Raw genomic sequence first — 23,351 nt, 5'->3', positions numbered from 1 at the left:
AGGATTTTTTTCTCCAAAGAACCAGGTGGACTTTAACAGTTAACGCAAAGTGTTCTTCATTCTAAACGTGCTGAACTTGAGCTTCCAGATGAGTTTGAATAATGAGGCTCAGCCTGGCGTGTGTCGCTGTTCTCCCTGTCACTAGGTAAGATGTAGGTACACTCCCTTGGCAGTTAGGGTGGTGCTGCCTGCTCATGCTGATGTGTTACAGTGGCCCCTACCTGTGCATGCAGTGTGCTAGGCCTGGCCGTACACTGGGGGCCTCCCTCCCTCCCTCAGCTCTGGGAGGGTAGTGGTCAACAAAATTAAATCTCTAAAACTTTAAAATACATTTCGACTCAACCTCCGAGTTGAGATTCACAGGGCAGCACAGGAAAGTGATGAATAAAAGCTCCTCACATAAAAAAAGGTATCTATATTTCCAGAATCAGCTAATGAATGACCTCACCAGCAACTTTTACACCTGAGCTTATTGTTAGTTCTCCTCACACACAAAACCATCGCATCCCTCAGCAAATCAACAATGTGCATGTACAAATCTGTTTGTGTTGTAATTATTAATGATACTTTTGTTGTTGCTATGCAAAAAAAAAAAAAAAAGGCTCACGTGCTGTATTTCCACTGCAATCATTTGAAGCTGTGACCTTGTCAAAAAGGGCCAGAGTGTGTCTGCTGTCACTCTGATGAAACTGTGCATTAAAAAGGAAGCCATACGAGCCCATCTTCCCTGCTAGTGATTGCTCCCGGATTTGGCTAATTCAAGAAACCCTTGAGTTGATTTTTGCTGCATTTGCCTGTTCACTCCACTTGAAGAGGCAGGAATAGTTGGGGGACTTTTACGTCAGACGTGCTGCTTTTTAACATTCTGTTAGGATCTGCTTAGGCCTGCTAGTCGGTGAAGTTACAATGGCATTTATAAATTGACTAATCCATTTTCTGATGTGCTGCCCTTGAAAATGTGGTTTCGCACAGTGTGGTCTTAGGGTGGAGATTTTCTGCTGAGCCGTTGTCATCTGGATAATATTAATTATCTCCAGGCTACATGTAAAGTGTTACAGTGAGTCATACAGTATGAAATCAGCTTCCAGGCCAGGGGCAACTCCTAACTGCAAAGTGGATAAAGTTATGGAGTGAGAAATGTTAAGGTCACCTTAAGGTCAAGAGAAGAGGAGGGAACTTTCCCAAATCATTTGAACAAAGTGGTCCTACATATAATCAATCATTTCCATCATTGATGTAATGGAGCAAAAAAGCTGACATTTCACGGTTTGAATCAATTTATTTTGGAAGTGTTTACTATGAGCTGCAACTTTTAGATGAATAATCAACTAAAAGAAAATGAACATTCAATTAGTAATGTTAATGACAAATGACAACTATTTATTGGTTCCAGCCCCTCATATACAAGGATTTTCTGCTTGCCTTTGGCATAGTAACTTAAATATGTTTCTGTTTTGGAATCAAACAACAAAACAAACAGTATGAGGATATGACTTTGGGCTCTGGGAAGTTGGGATAAGCATTTTTCATTACTTTTTTAATACATTTCTTATAATCAACAATTAATCACCAATTATGCGTATTGATTGTACAAATGATTATTTAATGTAATACTTTATGTATACTACATAACTACAAGTCATTTTGCATTATTACATCAATATGTAAACAAAAACAAACTTTTGGTTTTAATAATATCTAAATGTATTGAAAGTGAATATTAATTTAATAAATTGTATTGTCATATAATGAGATAATAATTAGGAATTGCCTTACAATGAACAGTAAATTCCTCTTTAATTGCTTTTGGCCTGAGGCAAAAACCTGAAAAGCAACAGAAGCAAGTCTTATAAGATTGTTTGACTGTATTCATATGTTATTAAGATCGCACTTGTTGCTCCTGGTAAAGTGACAATATGAAAACACTGCGTTTGGTTTACACAAAGGCCCTGCAACTTTCAGAGAAGTGTACTGTAGTACTATAATGTATTATCAGTCTGTGATATATTTGGTTTTAGATAATAAGATTATTAGTTCTGTCACATGCCCCATCCCTCGTTTATACTGTGATCTGGAAGATAACAGATGGAGTATTGTAGTTTCGGTTTGAAAACTAAATAAAGGTGTTTGCTGTGAACAAATCTGGCCCTAACTTGTAACGGGTAGTGTTTTGTGAGTCTATTTTAACACTCAAGTCTTTGATTCGACACTGTACTTGTCCTTTAATTGACACCTTCAGAATGAAAAATGAATAGCGAGCCACTATTCAAGTCCAAAAATGATTAGCCAAAATGCTAATGTGTGCAAAGCCTTTGATCACTGTGTTACTGTTTTATAAGCCATCCACTATCATCTCCAGGCAGGACAGACTGTTACAGCCATAATCAGATAGGGAGGGCTGCTTGTGCATTCACATAAACAGCAGAGGAACTTACAGGAGGATAGACTCTTCACATACAAAATCAGTCTGCGCTCATGCTGGTTTATCTACCTGACGCATTACATTTACAAGCAATTTCATGACATTCCCTTGGGCTCTGGGTAATTGTGATGGTCGCTTTTCACTCTTTTCTGACAAAAAGACAACTGTTAGACGTGGTGCTAGTTATATTTTAACAATACAGTGTTGGCAATTTTTTTTTTTTAAATCATTTGATTTAGATACAGTGACTACATTCTGAGAGAAGTGGAAACGTACAAACATATTTAGATTCAGTTACTCTATAGTGAAGTTACTGGTGTGGTGGTCTGCAAACTTTGTTTGGTCAGGTGTTACAAAGTTGCCACAGTGTACTTGTAAAGAGATGTTATATTTTCATTCCCATAAATTAAAAGGTGAATACACACTTTCCAGAAGTAAGGTTCGTATCACAACATTAGCTTAAGTTATTTTAACTTTAAACTATTCTTTCATTTCAGTTATTTTTAAACCTAAATATTGTGTACATTTTTTTTGTTAACACAGCAAGTTAGAATTCAACTTTGAACTGGATTTTATGAATGAGGGGCGGAATCATTTTAATTACATGTAATAAATGTACCATATTTTCTCGGCATGCCATTACGCCAGAAGAAATACTGGTGACTTAGGAACTTACACCATGCATGGCGACATGCAGCACAGACTCAAAGGGCACTATAGATTATGTGCAGTAATTTATATTGAATATTTAATTCCCCCCATGTCTGTTGGGATACAGAATCGTTGCAGCCGTATTACATTACCAGGAGGGAAAATATATATGATGCAAACTATAGTGGAAGAGATATTATTAGTTTGGAGCAGTCTCTTCACTTTACTTAATGTGGAAGAATCACTTTGTGCAGTTATTCTTGTCCACTGGACAAGTACAGCATTGTCCAAATTCTGCTCTAAGTGTCTGGAGAACAATAACTGTGATTGTATTGACTGATGACTAATGTTACACCGAGAACCTGCTTCTCTTAAGGTTAAATCAGATTTTCCACTATACTTATCGCAGACAAAGGATAGAGAAATCATTATGTAGAGAGAGGTTTAATGGATGGGAATAACTCTCAATTTAGCAATTCTTATAATAGGCTATACAATGGTTTTAGGAGATTAGGAAAGATGATAAAATGTCTTTAGGAGGAAGGAAGGGTGTGGCTAAATTTGGAAGAGAATTGTCCATGGTCAGGAAAATAAACTGGACTACACTGTTTAAACTGTACATTCTGGACCTTAACCTTGGCGACAAAGTAATATACTGAAAAAAGACTGTTATCTTTAGCACATGTTTAGTTCACCACAACACATCTGGGAAGGCAGCACAAATCTGTATGTTCTGACATCTACTCGCGTTTTGAAAGTGATACATCCTCGATTGAGGTGCACGCAGAAATAATCTGTTCACATGTCACCTCTTCCCTCCCCTGTCCTTCCCTTAGTGATGGCCTCTGCTGAGCAACCGAGCTCCAGCCTCCACCAGCAGCACTGCGCATAAGGTAACACACCCACCTTTGCCCTCCTGTCCAGAAGTGAGAGAGACACCACCATGTACAGTGTGGAGGACCTTCTCATTTCGCACGGATATAAACTGCCCAAGAGCGGCCCTCCGTCTGCCACGCCTTATGACAAGCGCCCTGCTGATTGCCAGCGTGAACTTGTGGAAAACAAGGCTGGCCGGGGGACACTGAACGGGTATGAGGCGGACCGGGCGGCATCTATCACAGGCATCTATGGCAGCAGGCATGCACTAGTGAAGGGGTACCCCGCCACAGACAACGAGAGTGGGGAAAGGATCCAAAGGAGGAAAGAAATCGGCATCGGCATCGGTATCCTAGGTGACACTCAGCCCTTGGGTGATTCTCTCGCCACGGATAGTGGGTGAGTCTTTTTTTCCCTCTCTTTTGCGATCCCCCACACCCTTTACCTTCCTTTTCCCCCTCTTACCCCCCCTTCTCACTGGGGCCCTTTGGTATTGCATGCAAACTGAGTCTGCACTGCGCAGGGTTTTTTTTCCCTCCTCTTCCCTTTCCCCTCCTTCCAGAGCTGCAGAACACTGTGGCTGCAGCAGCACCACTGACATATCTTATGCTGGGATGCGAGGAATTACGAAAGGTGCCTTTGCACTGGTTTGAGTTGTTTGCATGCCTGCAGAGAGAGGTGGCTTGAGTCTCTGGTGGAGCCCACCCATACACTGGAATCGTCTCTGCAGCCTCCACCAGACAGGCAGATGTAAACAGCAGCACTAGACAGTGAGCAAACTGAGGAGGACTGAACATGCCTCAAGACAGGCGCGTAATCACTCCACTATAAACACTGGCACACTGAATCCCGCCCAGCACGTGCTCTGTGATGTAAGCATGTTGCTGGGCAAGTGTGCATAGCGCGGCTCCCCTCAGCCATACAGTAGCATATGCTGCTGAGGATGATCCATTGACTTTGCTGCTTAAATGAATGAGTACAGTGACTAACACGGTGATTTAGTGCAGTGCAGATATGAGATGAAGCTCTTAAAAAGGGTAATTGTATTTCATTTTGAGTTTTCTTTTATTACCAATGAGACTGGATATTTTACAAACTTATATTGTAACATATACATTTTATGGTTAGATTTGTATTCGTGTTTTATGGAACTGCTAAGTGCAAATCGTGGCATTATGTGGCTGTATCATAAAAATGAATCAACTAGCCTGAGTAAATACAATTATTGGGTTATTTTAGTTGAAAATCTGATGGTTGCATTTAAATTTCAACAAGTATTTTAAACGCTTCTTCCATTACAACTTAAGTCATCTACACGGCATAAGCATGCTTGGATGTTATAGATTACTTTTTCATGGATACCACAGTGTTCCTTCTGCTTCATTCAGCAGTCCTGTTTCACAACACAGAAACAAGAAAATGACCACGATTGTTTGAAAAAACTCCCAAATTATAATGATAGAGTAAAAATTACCCTCTTTGAACACAATGAAGTGAAGCACTGTTTCTTAGACTCAATCTGTTATGATTAAGTATGCTGTTTCTAAGCGTCTTGGCAGTGCAACATGCAGCTACATCCTGCACCTACGAGTTAAATTTGGAACCATAACTAAAATTATCTCCAGGCGGCACTGCTTTATCACACAACAGTGGAACCGCTGTTTTGAACCTGCCAACAGTCACTCGTCACACACTCGCCATTTTATATTAAAGTCAGCAAGCATTTTAAAAATTATATCCATGCTTGTGATGTTACATATCCAACTGAGAAAGTCAAAATTGTTGTCCTTAATTACGTTTTATTGTGACATAGTGAAGCCGATTGCTTTAAAAGTGTATTGTTTATTGATAGGTCTTACTGTATTTCCTTAAAGGGAACAATTTGATATTACTAATTGAGTCATTCTATCAGATAACCCAAGGGAAAAAAGGTACTTTTGCTATTTTACTATCAGGTCAGGTAATGGGGTTTTTCCTTAGACTTTCTTTAAGGGCCAAAGTAGCTGTCCAGATGACCAGCTTCCAAGATAAGGTCAGCACAATTTAATATGCAGATCATATTGCAGTAGCTTCACAATTTCATGGTTTCTTCAAGGGACTTGGGAGCCGCTGACCTAAGCACTTCTCTTGCATATGTGCTGGCCCTCCCTGATTAAGTTGCGTTGGAAAGCCAATACTGCCAAAGCCAAAACACATGCTTGAGACTGGTATGGACACAATTATCAAATCCTAATAGTCATTTGATTGTTTTGGAAAAGTCTGTTCATTGCAGATAGATTAAAGTAACAAGATATCAATAGTGTAGTATTATGGTTTATTTTAAATTATGGAATACCAGAAAACTGTCAATCATAAAAAGAGCGTGTGAGTGTCTTACTCACAATTAACTTTTCTGTCTTCATAGGTTTTACGATGTTCCCAGTTTGACTTATTCAGAGCCGCTGAGCCATGACGAGAGGGATGTTTCCTACTGGCGAAGGCGAGGCCAAGACTTCAGCATCCTCCTGGACTATGCTGATGGCAGGGAGCTGAGGGCCTCTGCTGGCGCATGGAGGCCACAAGCCCTAATTGCAGCAGAGGAACACAGAGCAGAGAGGCAAGCGCAGCAGCTATGGGAGGACATTTCCTGGCTAAGGGACCTGGATGCAGCCCCTGGTCAGCTAAGGGTGACTGGGGAGAGGAAGTGCCAGAGCCTCGGTACGGAGGAGTGGAGGCCTGCTGTGGGCCTGGGAAGGCAGCTGTCGGATGGGGATGGGGACAGGTGGGCTAGGGACCATTACCGCCTGAGAACACCTGAGGGTTTTTTTCACCCTAGAACTAAAGCAAAGTCTCAGTCTCTCCCCAGAGTTTTGTCACCTGATGGAATTGCCAGCAGAGAGCTCATTCCATCCAGGCCTAGCCTACCTGATAGACAGAGGATAAGCAGCACTGTCTTCTCTGGGCCCTATAGTAGGTATATCTATAGTGGTGCTGTTGTCAGAGATCGGTGGGGTAGGAATGCAGGGCCAAGCAGCCATGTTGCACTTTTACCAAAGCCCAGGTTCAGCAGGCCTTTAAAGCCTCCGTCATATGAGATTCACCAGCAGACTAGGGGTAGCGCAGAAATGCTTGCTATAGACCAGGGTGCCAAACAAAAAGAAAGGCCTATCTACTATCCAAGGGGTGGGGACCTGAGACAAGACTATTTCGCACAACATTCTGTCATCTCTGGAATGGAGCCCCCTGGCTACATCCCACCCCCATCTTATAGAAGAGGTCCGCCCCCAAGGTCAGTTTCAATCAACCGTAATGAAATGGCAAACCTAAGATGGAGGGCAGAAGCTCTGCAGATGCCCAGCTCAGATCCTGGACGGTGGTTTTACAGACAGGCAGGTTCATGGCTGGAACATTATGGAGATCGTGCTGCATCCTATCGAAAACAGCTACATTGTGGACACGAAGAACAACCAGGTCCTGCCCGTCAATTATTACCCACTGAAGACCCAAGAGTGAAGCAAATCTCAGGAGGGCCTAGCGGAAATTCTCTCACTGACTCAGACAAGATCCGTAACATCAACAAAGAGATTCCGTCCGCTAAGATTTTAGGACAATCTACACATGATAGTGCCTTTCCTCCCCAACAGGGGTCAGCTCTCAATACCGACAGCCGCAAAACAGCTCTCAATGACAACGACAGCAGTAATCGATGGTGCAACAGGGGATTAAACAAAAAAAGCGACAGTGTAGGTCCTGAACAAAACCGTAGTCAGTTTTTTCCTTCATCTATTCTTGGTAAACCACCACCACCCCCATGCAAGCCGGCTGACCAGGGTGTCTCTGAAACTGTGACAGAAGTAAAAAAGGTGGAACAACCTGAACCACTAGAGAAAGACAAATCCAAGAATCTAAAAAAGAGACTTAGTGAGACAATTTTCTGTTTAGTGTCCGTACCTGTTACTCCGCAGCTCAGCGGGACAATCCGTGATCAGAATAACAACAACGAGAAGTCACCAGACCCAGCAGACAGCCCTAGTGACAACAAAACTGGCCATTTAACAAACCAAAGTCTCCAAAGCACATCTTCAGCTGAAGCTGAGCTGCAAGCACTAACTGGTAGCATAGCGAGCAGCAAAACAAGCAGTAGAGCGAGCAGCAAAATGTTTAAAAAAGTACCCTGTAGACCCCCTAAGATAAACCACTACAAGGAGATGAAGCTGTCGGGAACCTGGCCTGCAAACCAGTATCGAGACCAGGAGACACAAACTAGCCCAGAGGTCCAAAAACCTGCCTCTGAAGATAAGGAAGCACAACAAGACCCTGTTCCTCCCGGCACTGAAGTCCCTTCAGATAGCAGTGGTGTAGTGGGCACTGCCTTCAGTTTCCCTATAAAGGGAGTGAAGAGCCTGAAACTGTCAAGCAACAGCGCCTTCTCCCTGACCGCCACCTTCTCCAACCAGCTGAACAAGAGCACAGCTCAGCAGCCAGCAGTACCACCCTCAGGAAATGTGGAGGAGACCAAACCAGCAGCAAATAGTGGGCAGGAGGCATTTGAACAGTTACTGCTGAAACCGGTCAGCCAGCGCCCATGGGATGCTGTGAAAGAGCTGGAGACCATCAAAAAAGAAGTCCAGGATCAACAGCAGCAGCAGAGCAGCAAACAACCCAGTGTTGACAAGTGTATAGAGGACCTTAATGAGGCCTACAAAGACATCTTGGAGCTAGGCACTGCCAGCAATAAAGTCCCGAATGGTTCTGTTCAAATCCCTGAGCGTATCAAAATCCGATTGACATCAGAACCTCTCAACAAACCCAGCAGCCTTAGGCGCAGTGCAGTAAGCTGGTCTGTTGACCCAGAATACAGGGAAGTCAAGAGCGCCTTCTCCAGGCCTGCCACAAAATCAGTAACCTTCAGCAAGCAGCTTAGGGAGGAGCTCCCTGTCCCACCTCGGGAGACAGGCTTCAGAGAATACAGGGTCGTTACACATCTTTCACGCAGACGAAACAACGATGGCAGGACTGTGAAACTAGACCTGCCAGATGAGCCTATCGAGACACCACTTTGTGACTTCAGTCCAACAACGCACACCGCAGCAGCTGAGGTGCCGTGGGCAGATAGACAGCCCATGCAGGACGCCTCTACGCTCACTAGTCCTCCTGATTATGAGGACATATGCCAGACTTTGCGTCACTCTAGAGACCCAGCGGATGTCAATAAAGCGCCCACAGGCAATTTTAAACCTAATGACGCAGAGACTCTTCAAGATCTCAGTGCTGAATCGGAGGACGAGTGCCCTATTTGTAAAAGAGAGCTTGAGAATCAGATGAGACAGGGCCCATTGCCTCCACTTCACGAGGAGAACAGCTCGGACAGCTCGACCAATCAAAATGGCAGTCCACCACAATGCGCTGCGTTAGAAAGTCCAGCAGAAGATATTAACACAGAGGAGCCAAATGACTCAAGTTTGAATCAGTCAGGGTCTGACCTGTGTGCCGAACCAAGTGAGCAGACACCGGAAAATGTGAGAGGGAGTGAAAAAACAGATAATGCTCAGGCAGAAAACTTGGACGATTTGTGCGCACTTAATCCTGCTGAGAGCATATCAGTGAACGGAGCTAAAGAGGACAGCGCATCCAAAATATTAGCAACTGATGTGCCAGCAGACCCCCAAGTCACAGAGGAACAGAGTGGTAATGAAACAGTAACAAGGGAAGTAGAATTAGGAGAGAAGGAAGCCATTACAGCAGAAACACCTGAGGGTGGTGAAGACAAACAGACTGCTCAAGTGAAAAGCAAGTGTGAAGGACAGGACAGTACAATGCCTGATGACAAGCAGGAGCAAGAAAAGAAGCCATTCGCTGGTCTAGAGCATAGACTTGGTCTACGGACTCATTTGGGGCGAGACCATCCGGGGTTACCGGAGTTTCCACCAGATAGACTGCCACTTTCAGTTCCCCCAAACCTAGACCGCAGGTTGTCTCTTAGCTTAGAGGGAGAGAGGAGGAGCAAGGGTCCCGCCCACCGAATGGAAGCGCTGCAGACCAAGCTGGCTGTTTCTCCGGGTCGCGTGGCAGTTGAGCGTATGGCTTGGATGAGAGAGGTGGACGTTATGTATCGTATGAGGCGCCTCAGCATCAGGAGTAATGACTCTGGGGAAGGGGAGGCAGAGGCATCTGGAGAGGGCAAGGACGAACAAGAGGATGAGCCCCACCCGGCTCCTCAGAGTGAGAAGGAGAACGAACAAGATCAAGAGGTCACCCATTCACAGCAGGTCTCTCATGAGACAGTGCTGCAAGATGAAGAGGAGTCATCTCTCTCAGGTAAGATAAGAACATTAGAGGAAATTAAACTTGAAAAAATAAGTTAAAACTAGAGGACTATCTGTACAGCTTTAACAATGTACCCACATTTTGAAATGATCAAGGGTAACATAAAAATAAAACATTTATTTACGCTCTTGATCCACACAGATTCAGTAGACTACTAACCTTAAAGTTAAAAGGATAATACCAATGCAATTATTTAAACTATTTGTTCAATGCATCATAAGATTTCAATCTCCATTTAGATGCTGACAAATCTGTGGGTAAAACAAACTAATTGCTCGTTTCTAAATCAGAATGTGTTTAGGTGTTGATAGGAAATGATAACCATATGTTCATTGTTAGTGCTTTTTTTTAGGCTTTATTTTCTCATATAAGTAAGAGAGTGCAAGTGTGCAAGGATGCATTGTTAATTTATAAGGTTGCAAGTTATCAACAGACTGTCAATGGGCCGTGCTGTTAAAGACATCTCCACAAGATGGTGTCAGTGCCCAAAGATAATACAAGTTTTCCCTCATGAATTCAAATCCTATAACATTTATGTAACTGGAATAAACAGAATAAATGTGAAGCACAAAAAACTTTTCACCTTACTATACTTCTTTGGTTAAGGTCATTTTGATGAGTAATATAAGACAATATAGATAAAATGCCATTGTGATGTTTTTCTTCTTTACATCCCAGAACCCCATGATCCCAGCCGAGTGGAGACAGTGTAGAAAGACTGCGTCCAACATTTCCATCTGAGGTTTTTAGCTCCAACACTGTGACCTGGCTGCCTACTAGAATGCCTTCATCTCATCTTGACACTGAAATGGCCTTCTTGTCCGACAAGAGCATTGTGTACACCCTCACCCTTGGCGCTGCGTTGACTACTAAGAGTGCTGTTCCACTGCCAAAGGGAGGTGCCCCTTTAACTTGTGGGGCAACTTCCACTTCAAATCCCTCCCCAGCCTTCCCAAACTTCCCGCTACCCCATCTGTCCTCCATCCCCAAGCCAAGCTTATAGGGTTACTACTAGTTAGTCTTCTTGTAGCGGCTTGTCCTTTCTATTCTATCCTCCCTATGCTTTTCTCATTGGCAGACATTATGCAATTCTGTCGTGCATACTAGAACTTCTTAATGTCCATAGTGAATACAGTCAAGACATTTTTCGCATACTGAACAAATCAGTTTGTTTACGGGCGAGCTGTCATGGATATGAATGTAAGTATTTATGTTTAGCCTAAAGTAGACTTTAGAGAAGGGTTATTATCACAAACCTGTTCTGTTGCATTTAAACTACACCAAAATAAACTGCGCATCTGATTGTCGTGGTGAGGCGACAGCTGTTTTAGAACTGGACATCACTGTCTCTGGCTCAAGAACTGTTTTGATTTTCAGACGAGATCAATCAGCCTTTCTTTTCTTTTTTTAATCTTAATGACATTGTGCTCTGTTTCATTGCTTTTGTACACACTGCAACCATAACCCATAGAGCTCTTCAGTGAAGAGTGACTCTACACCACATGACATGATAGAAGAGTGACCTATTATACGTTACATTGGTTCTGCGCTGGAGAGGGAGAGTTGCCTTCTTTAACCAATGTGTGTTAGTCCTCTGATCAATCCGATGTATAGCTCCCATTTCCAGGTGATTTTCAGGAAGCAATAAAGGCACGGATTGAGTTGAAGCAGTGGGTTTGGCGAATTTGGCAAACTTTAAAAGTGGATTTAGGGATATAGAACAACAACAACAAAAAAAGAGATAGGTAGAGCAATATTGTTGTACAAACAGCTCAGTGGTGTAGTGGAGCTACCTGTAGGAACCATTGTCAGGAGTTATAATGTGAACGTGTCATTCAAATCATATTACAGGGATATGGAATTGTGTCAGGGTATATGGGCAGTTAACAGGGGGTGGGTGCTTTACTTCATGATATATATATATGTTCATACATCTGTATCGCAAAGAGACGACATTTCACGGAAAACTTATTTTTGTTATCATCGAATTGTTAATCAGTTTGCATAATGTACAAAATAAAAGTATATTTTAAATATTTTAAGAGATATTTTGTATTTAACCATGAAATTTTATTTCTCCACACTTATATCAAGCTGAAAGTATCACATGTCTGTATAGTATCATACTGAGAGTATACATACTTTTTCTAGTGCTTTAAAATCTAACAGAGTGATTTAAGAAGGGATGGCCCTGTGGGGTGCCTTGACCACACGGTTCGGTTTCAGTGAGCGATAGGGCCCATCAATGCGATGTTGATGTGATGGAAACGTTCTGATTGTGCCATGATTTCCTATTCGATAGTGCTTTTTTTCATACGCTAACAGAGTGACGCTCCTTGTGATATTTGACACATCAATCCATCTCAGCTGTATTTCCTATGTTGGTGGTCAGACATGGCCTGTGTCTTATTTTTGTCTTTGTATGTCTTCCAATTCAAATCATGTATTGTTCTGTTGTTGGTTCCTTGAAACATGTTTAGAAATAAAATTGGGAAATGTTTTTCTTTTCCTTCCTTCCACCCTCCCTTTCTATTTCCCCTCCTCCTCCACACTTCTCCCTTTCTTTCTATGTTTCTTTCATTCCACAGCGTGTTCATTTTGTGTGAAATGTTCTGCCGTCCCTAACACTTATTGCACTAAAGGATACAATGCAGTATGCTATTTTGGCTAAAAACCACGAATTGACTATTCATTTTTTTAAAATACAGGGGTTTTTAATACATTTAAAATCATAACTCAACAACTAAATAACGATTAAAAAAATATTCTTGTGGATAAAAACAAGATTGCATTCACGTGGTTTTTACCGCAACAGCAGCGCTGCATTGGTGTAACGCAGTAGTAAACCATCACTGTTTAATCACTCACCAAGTATCACTTAATTGTTATGTAGCATTTTACAGTTGTAGCATTTTATCAACTCAGAACTTTGTCTTCGTATTTCAAACATTTCTTGTAAATTTGGAATAATCATGTCACCTTATTATGTGTGCATTACATTGTACTCCAGGCAATGCCAAATATTAACCTACTAAGCACTGTTTCATACCTTAGGTTTTTACAAACAACTTACTGTTCTGCCATCCCTCTGGCTGGAGAGGTACAGTAGCATTGTGGATAGTTTCCGCTCCTTATGGCGTTTATCTGTAGGGAACATTGAATCAAAACTGTGAACTCGAAATAATACAAAAAGCATAAGTATAAAAAGTACAGGATGAGATTCAGTGTTTAAAGACAACCCCACAGTCAGCATCACAGGGAGGACAAGCTGGCACGCCCATAATTACTGACACATGTCATTTTCAATTCATTTTTGCAGACTGAAAGGCTTTGCCTCGGTCTTGTGTGTAAACTGCCCCTGACGACATTTAAATAGCTATTTCAGTACATACGCCCCCCAGTAATTGGCATGTCAGGTACACTTGAACATAGTGTCATTTGACTTTTTGTACTGCAGGTTATGTGCAACATGAAGTAATTATGCACACTTGTAAGATTTTCTATTTTCATATGAGATTTAAGTGCTTTTTGTACTCACTGACATCTTTTTTTCTTCCTTGCATGAAATGCAAGAGAGAGGAGGAAAAATCTTTTTTTCATAAAGTATATTTGCATTTGGTACTCCAATAGTAAAACCAGTGGGCAAACATTATGTTTCGTAGTTTAATTTACAAAACTATGCCAAGTATTTAAAAGCTATTTTTAGAGTAAATCGAAAGAAAACTCATTCATTTTTTTCCTTTAAGACATGCCTTTATCTTTGTATCTCTAAATATGAGCATAATCCATAGTCATATGATTGTGCTACTGTTGTATGATACTGCAGTCTGATTCATAAATAAACTCTTTGCATGAAAGTTTGTGTTTGTGATCAATCGCTGAGGGGCCATCTACAGGATTTGTTTTGTGTACTGTATCGGTTTACATATCCACTGGGGAAAATAATACTTTATTTTTTCTTTGTAAAATATTTCTGAAATGCAGAACTTACTCTCCATAAAATATAAATCAACTCATTTTCATTTGTATAAGTTCAGCAATAATGCTGTCTCTTATTTTTCAAAGCATTATATAAATTGTATTAATAATTTTCAAATCAAACTCCTGGCAATATAAAATGGGGCGTATGTGCACAACTATGTGTGTTTTCACACTTGTGTAACGGCAATTTCAAGCCAATTACCCTGCCAGACTGTCACACTGAGATCCACTTGCTCGATCAAAGCGTTGGTAAGACAATACTTCAGCTGAACCCTGTAAAAACCTCCCAGCATGCTCTCTGAGGCTTGGATGGCATCCATCCCCAGACACTGTTCATTTCCTTCTGTGTGCCATCTTTTTCTAAAAAGGAGTGAGAAATCTGATTAGTAGTTCCTCTGATGTGATTGTTTATTGATCCCTATATAGGTAAGCTTTATTTTCACTAACATTCCAATGATAAGATCTAAGGCATTATTGAGACAGGGTTATACAGGGACGGCATGACAGGTTGTCACTATCTGCATGTCATGCATGTCAGTGATAGGGAACACCAGGTGACAAAATTTAACGAGCTATATAATAAACAAAAAACAGATTATAATATAATATCAACTCTTACATGTTTTTAGTTGATATTTTTCATGATGAAACGTAACCCCAAATTAGCCAATGTTTTAGTGAAATAATCCACTCTTTAAAAAAAAAAAAAAAAAAAAAAAAAAAGATTTAGCTATATTTAGCGATATTAGCTATAGTGTAGATTATTCCTATAGCCAGTTTACTTTTTATTCTTATTAGCCTAACATCAATTTCATGAAAAAAATAAATAAATAAATAATAATAATAATTATATATATATATCCGTGTTAATATGTTCGTTTTCAATGCACCTGTTTTCAGAATCACTGCATCAGCCAGGTTATCTGTCAGCTAATGTTAATGCTAATTAAGGTACCACTTCTTTAAATACTGCAAGAATATGGTGCTGCTAGTTTAACATCTCGGATTGATGGATGGAAAACCACAGAAAAGCTAAGAGGCTTTCATTCACAATAGGTACTCAGTTTTAGAACTTCAAATGGTGAGTTGTAGTTCACATACTAGCTAACTGCTAATGGACACCTACGTTAGCTAATTAGGCTACTGTAGCTAACGGCTAAGCTAGCCTCAAATCAGAGGGTGACGATTTCTGGACTAATTCTCGGTCATTTTCCCCCAACATATAGCGTTGTGGTGTGTTGCACTCTTACCTTTGTTGCTAACCATAATTTAGAACAGATTTCCCAAGTGTCTGTTTTGCATAGAAAACTTGTTGTGATTAGCTCCTAGCTTTTTCTTTTAGCCGCAAGCTAGTTTGCCTAATTGAAGGTCAACGTTAACCTGCACCGTGACGAACGGTAACCACTGCTGACCATCTTCCTGAGGTAAAACCACAGAAAAACAGGACATAACAGGTACGTTTTTAACGTATTAGACATATTGAGTAGCTAATGTAACACCACTCTTCACTCCCTCTTCTTTCCACTTATGTTTACTATTCCTAACCAGTTGCTGCTACGTTATTTTGACTGCTACCCGAGTAAGTTACAGCTATTACTAGTTGTACTGCTTCTTCTCCCTGCTAATACTGCCGTCATAATGAAACCCGGAGGAATTAAAATGTTGGTCAGATCTCACTGCCATTCTCTCCAGCTGTCCTTCCAGCACAGCTGTCTCACTCTCCAAGCCATACCTCTGTAAGCAAACTACACACGTCACTGCTGTACACTTGTGCAACTGTCAAACATCTGTTGCTTCAACTCCTTCAATGTCACAGTGACATTTGTCTCTGCATTCATTACTGTACTGCATTGTAATACTTGGGAAGAAGATTAAACTGAGAGGAGTAGATTACTTATCACATTTGTCTGCTGTAGCTGTAGTAGAGACCTAAAAGATTGTATATACTGTTATGTACTTCTTGCGTCCACAAGATGGAGCCCAACTATTATAATACAATACTAAACGCACGTATTTACTTTGACACATATATTGTATGCCCCCAACCAGAGAACCAGAGTAAAATAAAGTAATAAACAAAATACATTTTTAATGCTAATTATCTCCAACAAGTCCTTGTGGAAATCACAATCAGAACTTAATTGAGTACATTGTATAAATGTGTTAAATTATTTTTTTTTTTGTCTTTTTATTAGACACACATTTTTTTTTGCCTGCTCCATGTTTGGCAGTGAACAATAGTTGCTTATCTATGGTGACTCTTTGCATCAGCACAGAAGAGATCTTCTTTCGTGCATCCCAACAGCTGTCCTTTAGTGAGCACTTTGGCAAGGGTCATGATCATAACGCATGTCAGTTGTGACCTTTAAAGCAGTACAGCATGTTTATCAAGCTGATGAATTAGACATTTAAATGGATCATACAGTTGGATGCATTCGTTGTTTGGCTTAAATGAACACGAATGTATTGTTTATATATCCGGTGTAATGCCAATGTGTAGGTAAACCGTGCATTCCACAAAGCTAAATTAAGTTGTCCAGCCCTGTGCTGTGAAGACTCCAGTGTTGTAGTACAGGAGCCCCTGCAGAGCCTGGATCACACTGTGCTGCTGGACCGTAGTTTAACAGCTGATTCGATCCCCCAGCGTCGGGAGCTCGACGCTTCCTGGCTATTTATGGCAGATGCCCGTCTATCGAGGCCGCTCTTTTCAGCCCATACATGGTTGCTGTGGGATGAGGTTACCACGCCGATTTTGGCCCACACTCCCCAAACCCCTTGGAGGTAGTTTTGTGTCGCCTCTGGCTGTCAGTCTAAACTATCAGACCAGGAGCCCAGACCTGGTTTACAAGAATGAACATTTTAAAAACCACTGTTTTGACTTTTGGAATAATTTGAAGAACCACTTATCGTTGGAGTATCAGTCTGTTTGTTCTCACACAGCTCTTGTGTACTTTATCCCTCAGCTTCATCCCCGGTCTTTCCCCTTCTCCCCTCTCCTGCATTTACCCCACTCCCTCTCCTTCTCTCTCCCTCTCCCTTCTTCTCCTTCTTTGCTCTGCTCTGTTTCTGGACTGATTTATTTGGCCCGGTGCAGCAGAGCTAGTGGGAAAGCACCCGGCTATATTTGTCGGCTGCTGAGGTTGGACCTGCTTCATGGTGGATGACTTTGGATCCTCCTGTTTGGGTTTACCTGCTCACACCTGCGCCTCCTGCCTCCTCAGCATCTGCTTCACTCTGGATAAGGAACTAGTGAGACCCGTTGTTTTTTTGTAATCTACTGCCGGGATAAATGGACTTCACCAGTCCCTTATCATTGAAGCTAAAACATTGTAAGTATTGATCTCATGCATGCTATGATATATATTAAGATATACTGTATACTGTATATTAGGTCAGCATGTAAGCAAACCTAATTTATGAAGAATCCGACAACCATTCATCATTCAGCTTTGTGTTGAGTTGCAACGTGTATACTCTCGTGTATATGCTAAGTAGACGGCCATTATGCTACAATACTTGTGACTAGAATATAAAAAGATATGTAAAATATTCTGCCGTTACATAAGGTAATGAAACATTGATTGGTATACTTGACAGTTACTAAATAGGCTTTTTGCTGGTTCAGTTGTTAACCAGCCCTTTTTTATTCATTTATTTATTTGTATTAATTCAGGTATAAAAGCATCAGCAGGAGAATGTTGTGAATCATCAGGTGTTGAAACAAGTGCATTATGTCCAAAATAATCATATTGCTGTAGAATCAAAGCTTGGTATTAAGTATTGTACATAGTAAAGTGTCTTTAAGGGGAGGAAGACATTGGTTGTTGCTCTATTATTTTTGCCAAACTACTCAGTAGTGGAGGCAAACTTTGGTGCGTGACTGGTGTCTGCTTCGAATTTCCTTCCCTGGAGGACTGAATGTAGTGTCCCAACCAAACCTCGCACTTGTTGCTTTGCGACTTCTCAAGTAACCACACGGGTATTAGCATTCCAACCCCCAGATTATGGCCGTATGGTGGTATGTGTGTGCAGCTGATCTATCGGCAAATATGTTGGGCTGGTGTGTTGGTTCAACAGTGGCCAGGCGTCATTTCTCCCCAGTTTTGTTTTTGTAGTGTGTGTGTGTGTGTGTGTGTGTGTGTGTGTGTGTGTGTGTGTGTGTGTGTGTGTGAGTGCATGTAACTCCGTAAGGCAGTTGCTTGGTGCTCTCCACCTGCTGCACCCGTCAAAATGAAGAGACAGGTTTTACTGGCCGGCCTCATGCTTGGCCCTCTGCCGTTTGATTCTGGTCATCTGAATATAAGAATACACATTCGCAATCGTCTCCCAGTGTTGTTGACACATTTGACATTCATTCATTTGTGGAAGGCATTCTTTGTTGAAATAGGTGAAAATACATACTTCTTGTTTGCACTAATAAGCTTCGTTGTTGGTCAGCAAATTGACACCAGAACAAAAAGCTTTACAAACTATACTTCAGGTATGTTTTCACCCTTAGAAATAAGTGCAGATTATTGCACTTTTTACTCGAAACTCCCCTCTTTTCTATTGTTGGTGTTTTCAGGATGGCAAATCTTACATTCTATTACACAGCAAAGTGTCTTCTTGATTGATCCAACTCTACTGGATTATTTCTCTGCATTCTCCTGCCTCCTATTTAGAGGAGAACCAGACCTTCCCTCCTGCTTGTTATCAACAGGTGTGTGACCTGATGATTGCGGTCCCCCGCACTAGTTATCTTGTAGCTTGTAGTCAGAACCCCGCTGTCTGCTGTCATCGTCTGTACTCAGCATGTCAGAGTCGCTGTCCACAGGCTCCTGCTGGCCTGCTAACACGCTGGCCTCTTTCTGAATGTGTGACTGCTGTTTGTGTTGCATGTGACTTGAATCAATGACGATGGCCACTACATCCATGCTCCTGAATGGATCCAGTATTCTAGGATATTCTTTATTATCATGTGTCAACAAATAGCTAATGGTATATCTTTTATGTTATGGCATAATTTTCTGGATGTTTCTGATGATGAGATGTAATCGAGTCAGTGTGTGGTTGTAGCAGGAACACTCAGATAGAAAATAACAACAAATCCAAAAACAATAAGTCAAATAATGCACTTAATATGGTATAATACACTGTGATTAAGTTGTAGTTATCATTGCAGTTGTGCATATAAAGTTAATCACAGGTGCCACTAGACACAAGCTGTATTTATATCGGTATTATTATATTAAAAGTACTCCTAGACCTGCCAACCTATTTGCAAATGTGCAGTGTAAAATAGAGAAAGGTATATTTGTATTGATTGGATATCATATTAATTATTTTTTTTGCATGTGATGGTTTACTTCACTGGAAAAGAAACAACAGCGTATTTGCCATATGGAGTCCCATTAATAGTCGTACATCAGAATGGCCCGGTACCTACTTTAACATGGGTTGTAATGAGAGCCACGGCTTATGTTGCATATTCTCTCTTATTTTAATTTCACCTGAAGCCAATACCACTGCAATGATCCTAACACTTATCAACGTCCAACTTTGCATTTTATGAGATTGAACACATGAATTGGTGTGACACTTTTGCCTGCTTCAGGAGTTACCTTAAGTTACTTTATTGTGTTACATAATGTGAAAATGTTGCTGGAAGATGTACCTTTAAGAAACGACCCATCAAAATCCTAAAGTAACCATTTCTGGCATGAAATCCTCTTCCTTTACTCTGTCTCTCCTCCCTTCTCCTCCCTCTTTCCTGCTGTCTAAGTGTTGCAGAAACTTCTTAAGTGTGTCTCCTCAGCACCGCGCTCTGTGCTCATCGATATCCTTATAAGAGCAGAGCAGGCACATTTTTGTGCAGAGTGTCAGGCCGAGTTGATGCAAGGCAGCAGAGAGGAACGCGGATCTGGATATAAAGAGTAAATGTTTAAGGAAGGATGAAGGTTCCTCCTCTGCTGCTCTCGTTTGACCCATGTTATTGTGTGTGTGTGTGTGTGTGTGTGTGTGTGTGTGGTGGGGAGGCTTTGGCTCGTATACTTCCTCTGCATGTGTGTTCAGGTGTTTATATTAGTGCATATGTGTGCAGGGACAGGGACAGTTTCTCCTAATAAAGGCAGGCTAGCTTGGAGCGCTGCTGCTGCACAGAAGTTGCTAAATGAATAATCATTATCCTAATAAAACAAAAAACACATTGTCATACTGAACACCAGGTGTGTGGCAAGGGCTGGGCAATATATCAATATTGTTATATTAGGCTCCTTAGATTATGGATATTGTAGTATCGTCCAAATGCTCTTCCCTGGTTTAAAAGGCTGGATTACAGTAGAGAGATGAAATTGTCTCATTTACCAGACTGCTCTAGTTGTTATATTATTTGCTCTTAGTCATTACATCACGTTACTGATAATTATCAAAAAACATATTTTGTAAATATTTTGTAAAGCACCAATGATCAACCAATATCAAACATGGAGGTATTTGGTCTTAGATATCGTGATTAAATTTACACTGAATGAGTTGCGTCATCTATCCACTTTCTTCATCTGTCACTGTGAAAATACACTGTTCATCTGTGTAATGATGATTTATCATGTAGCCATACAACATGACTTCATGTATATTGTCCTGTTCTCTCTGTTCAAATAACTTTGAAAAACTGTGTGCGGGAAAGTGAATCTGTCTGATAGTGGTTAATATTGTGGTTCATTTGTATCAATAGTGAAAAATGCACAAATACTATCTTCAGATTAAAATAGAGAAAGATTATGAAAAGTGTTCATATCGCCTTTTAAACTGGCCGGTAAAGCAGTTGAAGGTACGTTTACTGTCAACGTTTGTTGAGGATGAACATTGTGTAAAAGTTGATTACTTGTTTTTGTGAGTTCAAACCAAGTTTTGTCCTGTTAAAAAAACGTCGGTGCTCAAGTCCAGTCAGTCATAATGTGGATCACGTAAAGCACAGCTCAGTCAAGCTCAGGCTGCATTAACACAGAGTGAAACAAAGGATCATGTGGTTTCTATAAGGACAACATCCACTTTGTATGACCAGTGTGCTGCTGAGCTTCTCAGTTTAGTATTTGATTGGCAAAGAGATGCTGTGATGTTGAGTCACATGCTGGTTACATGATGTCCTGGGTATTGAGTTTTATTGGCTGCTCTGCACATCAGTGTTGCAAGCTCAAATTGTTATTTAACTTTTTTATATTTGTCTTTGACTCCTTGGACCAAGGGACAAATCACATCAGAGCAAGTAGTCTCATTGGTGCTGGTCATTTGACTGAGAGATATCTACACCTGACAGCTGGGTGATAGTGGTGGTAATGGTAATGAACACGCTGCAGACCATTTATTCATATTATTTATTCATGTACAGATAAATAAAAAACAATTGCAATACCTACATTTGAAAAAAATGTAGTATTTTATTAATTAAAAAACAGTGATCCAATATTTGCACAATGCTGTTATATTAACATTGTTGTTTACCTCGTTACCATGAGGACAGAAAGCCTGAGTTAAGGTAAGGTTCATCAATATTCTCCACATTCAAACATCTTACATAACAGCTTATTCATTTTACATAAAAATGAAAAAAGTACAAAACAGCAGATTATTCAAGTGAGACTCAGCATTTGGCGCCATCTAGTGGTGAGGTTACAGGTTGCAACCAACTGAAACTTCTCCCGTGTGCCAAGCGTGTAGGAGATACGACAGCCGATGTGAATGGACCTATAGAGCCAGTGTTCGGTTTGTCTATTCTGGGCCACCGTAGAAACATGGCGGCCTGCTCCCTGGAAAATTTATTATTATTTTCAGGTAATTATGCACTAAAGAAAACATATCTTTTCTTTGTATGCTGTTTTAAAACATCCAACCCCACATTTAAGAGCTAATTCTTCTACAGATTACTGTTAACTTGGACAGTCAAGGAGGTCTGCAAATCCAGCTCTTAAACCTTTGTGCTGGTCATGAGGTCTGACCCACTCATAGTCCACCTCAGTCTGGTCACTTGGAAGGCTTTACGTCTTATGTATTCTGCCAGTATGGTTTACCTCTAAGAAAAGCTTTATGACTAACGTGTGGCCTGTTTTGAAATAGTAAAATGCATGCAACCGGTGAGAGAGAGAGTGACCGAGGATTCATCAAGTGTGTTGTTGCACTGGGAAGTGGAACGAAGAAACAAATAGATTAAGAAAAAAATAAATGTAACACAAGGAATTCAAGAGAGAGAGGAGAGAAAGGGAGATGAGGAAAGAGAGGGAGTCACTTGGGTCGGAGGATTGAGTGAGATGGATGACAGATCTGGGGAATGAAATGGAGGAGTGGGGAAGAAAACAAGGGGGAGCAGCGAGCAGGCGTGGAGACGGTCCCCTGGTAAACACGGCCGGCCGGCTGACGGGGTGACCTCTCCCCGAGGCAGCCACTCACAACACATGTTGCCTTATTAGGGGCGTCTACAGGGACAGGAGGCAGACTCAGGGAGGTGGAGGGGAGTTTGTGTGTGAAAGGGTGAGAAAAAGCAGCAGACAGAGGAGGCGAGTGAGTGTGCAAGTGAGTAAGACTAAGAGTCCAAAAGTGTGTGAAAAGAGTAACATATTTTCTGGTCACCTATTGGATACAGTTCCGTTTTAGATCAGCGGGGAGATTTCTCACCTGTGGATGTCTGTGATGTGCGACGCACCCACGTGTTTTGTTCTGTGGTAAACAAGAGTTACAGCGATGATAAAGACCGTATGTTGTATTATTCTCATGACTTCCAGTCTCTGCAGGGCACCACATTACGATCTATTTAGCAGAACCAGCGGATTCCCATGGCTGTGATCCTGAGTTAATAGGAAGTCAACTTTTCTCTTATGTGCGTTTCATTTTATTTACATTTCTAGATACCAGAGAGTTTTTGTTTATTATCAACCCTGCTGTTTAGGGTTCAGAGGGGATGTGAGTGCATGGATTTGGAGTCGGCTGGTCTTATGATAGACTTTTAGTTTTGTAAACCTTTGGAAATTTCAGAAAGGACATTGGTTATGGCACTGGCGACCTGTCCAGGGTGTACCCTGCCTTCGCCCAATGATAGCTAGCTGGGATCGGCTCCAGCCCCCCCGTTACCCTGAATACAGTATAA

At 41.3% G+C, this 23,351-nt stretch overlaps 2 protein-coding genes across 2 annotated transcripts in view; both read left to right on the top strand.

The window, feature by feature from the left end:
- Nucleotides 1-4,016: 4,016 nt before the first annotated feature.
- Nucleotides 4,017-14,106, top strand: jcadb (junctional cadherin 5 associated b; the record flags this gene model as incomplete). The annotated part of the gene is made up of 3 exons (XM_084008053.1): nucleotides 4,017-4,348; nucleotides 6,354-10,246; nucleotides 10,934-14,106. 3 exons carry the CDS (start codon nucleotides 4,017-4,019, stop codon nucleotides 10,966-10,968), a joined length of 4,260 nt encoding a protein of 1,419 aa, XP_083864179.1. The 3' UTR covers nucleotides 10,969-14,106.
- A 3,044-nt stretch (nucleotides 14,107-17,150) lies between these two features.
- Nucleotides 17,151-23,351, top strand: part of svilb (supervillin b) — a 43,934-nt gene continuing 37,733 nt past the window's right edge. Inside the window, exon 1 of the mRNA XM_084008535.1 lies at nucleotides 17,151-17,565. The gene's annotated coding sequence lies outside the window, so the exon portion shown is untranslated. The remainder of the gene's footprint in view (nucleotides 17,566-23,351) is intronic.

The sequence above is a fragment of the Eutrigla gurnardus genome (genome assembly GCF_963514095.1).
Source record: "Eutrigla gurnardus genome assembly, chromosome: 4".
In the NCBI taxonomy this organism is placed as follows: Eukaryota; Metazoa; Chordata; class Actinopteri; order Perciformes; family Triglidae; genus Eutrigla; species Eutrigla gurnardus.
This window is presented reverse-complemented; position numbering and strand designations above follow the sequence as displayed.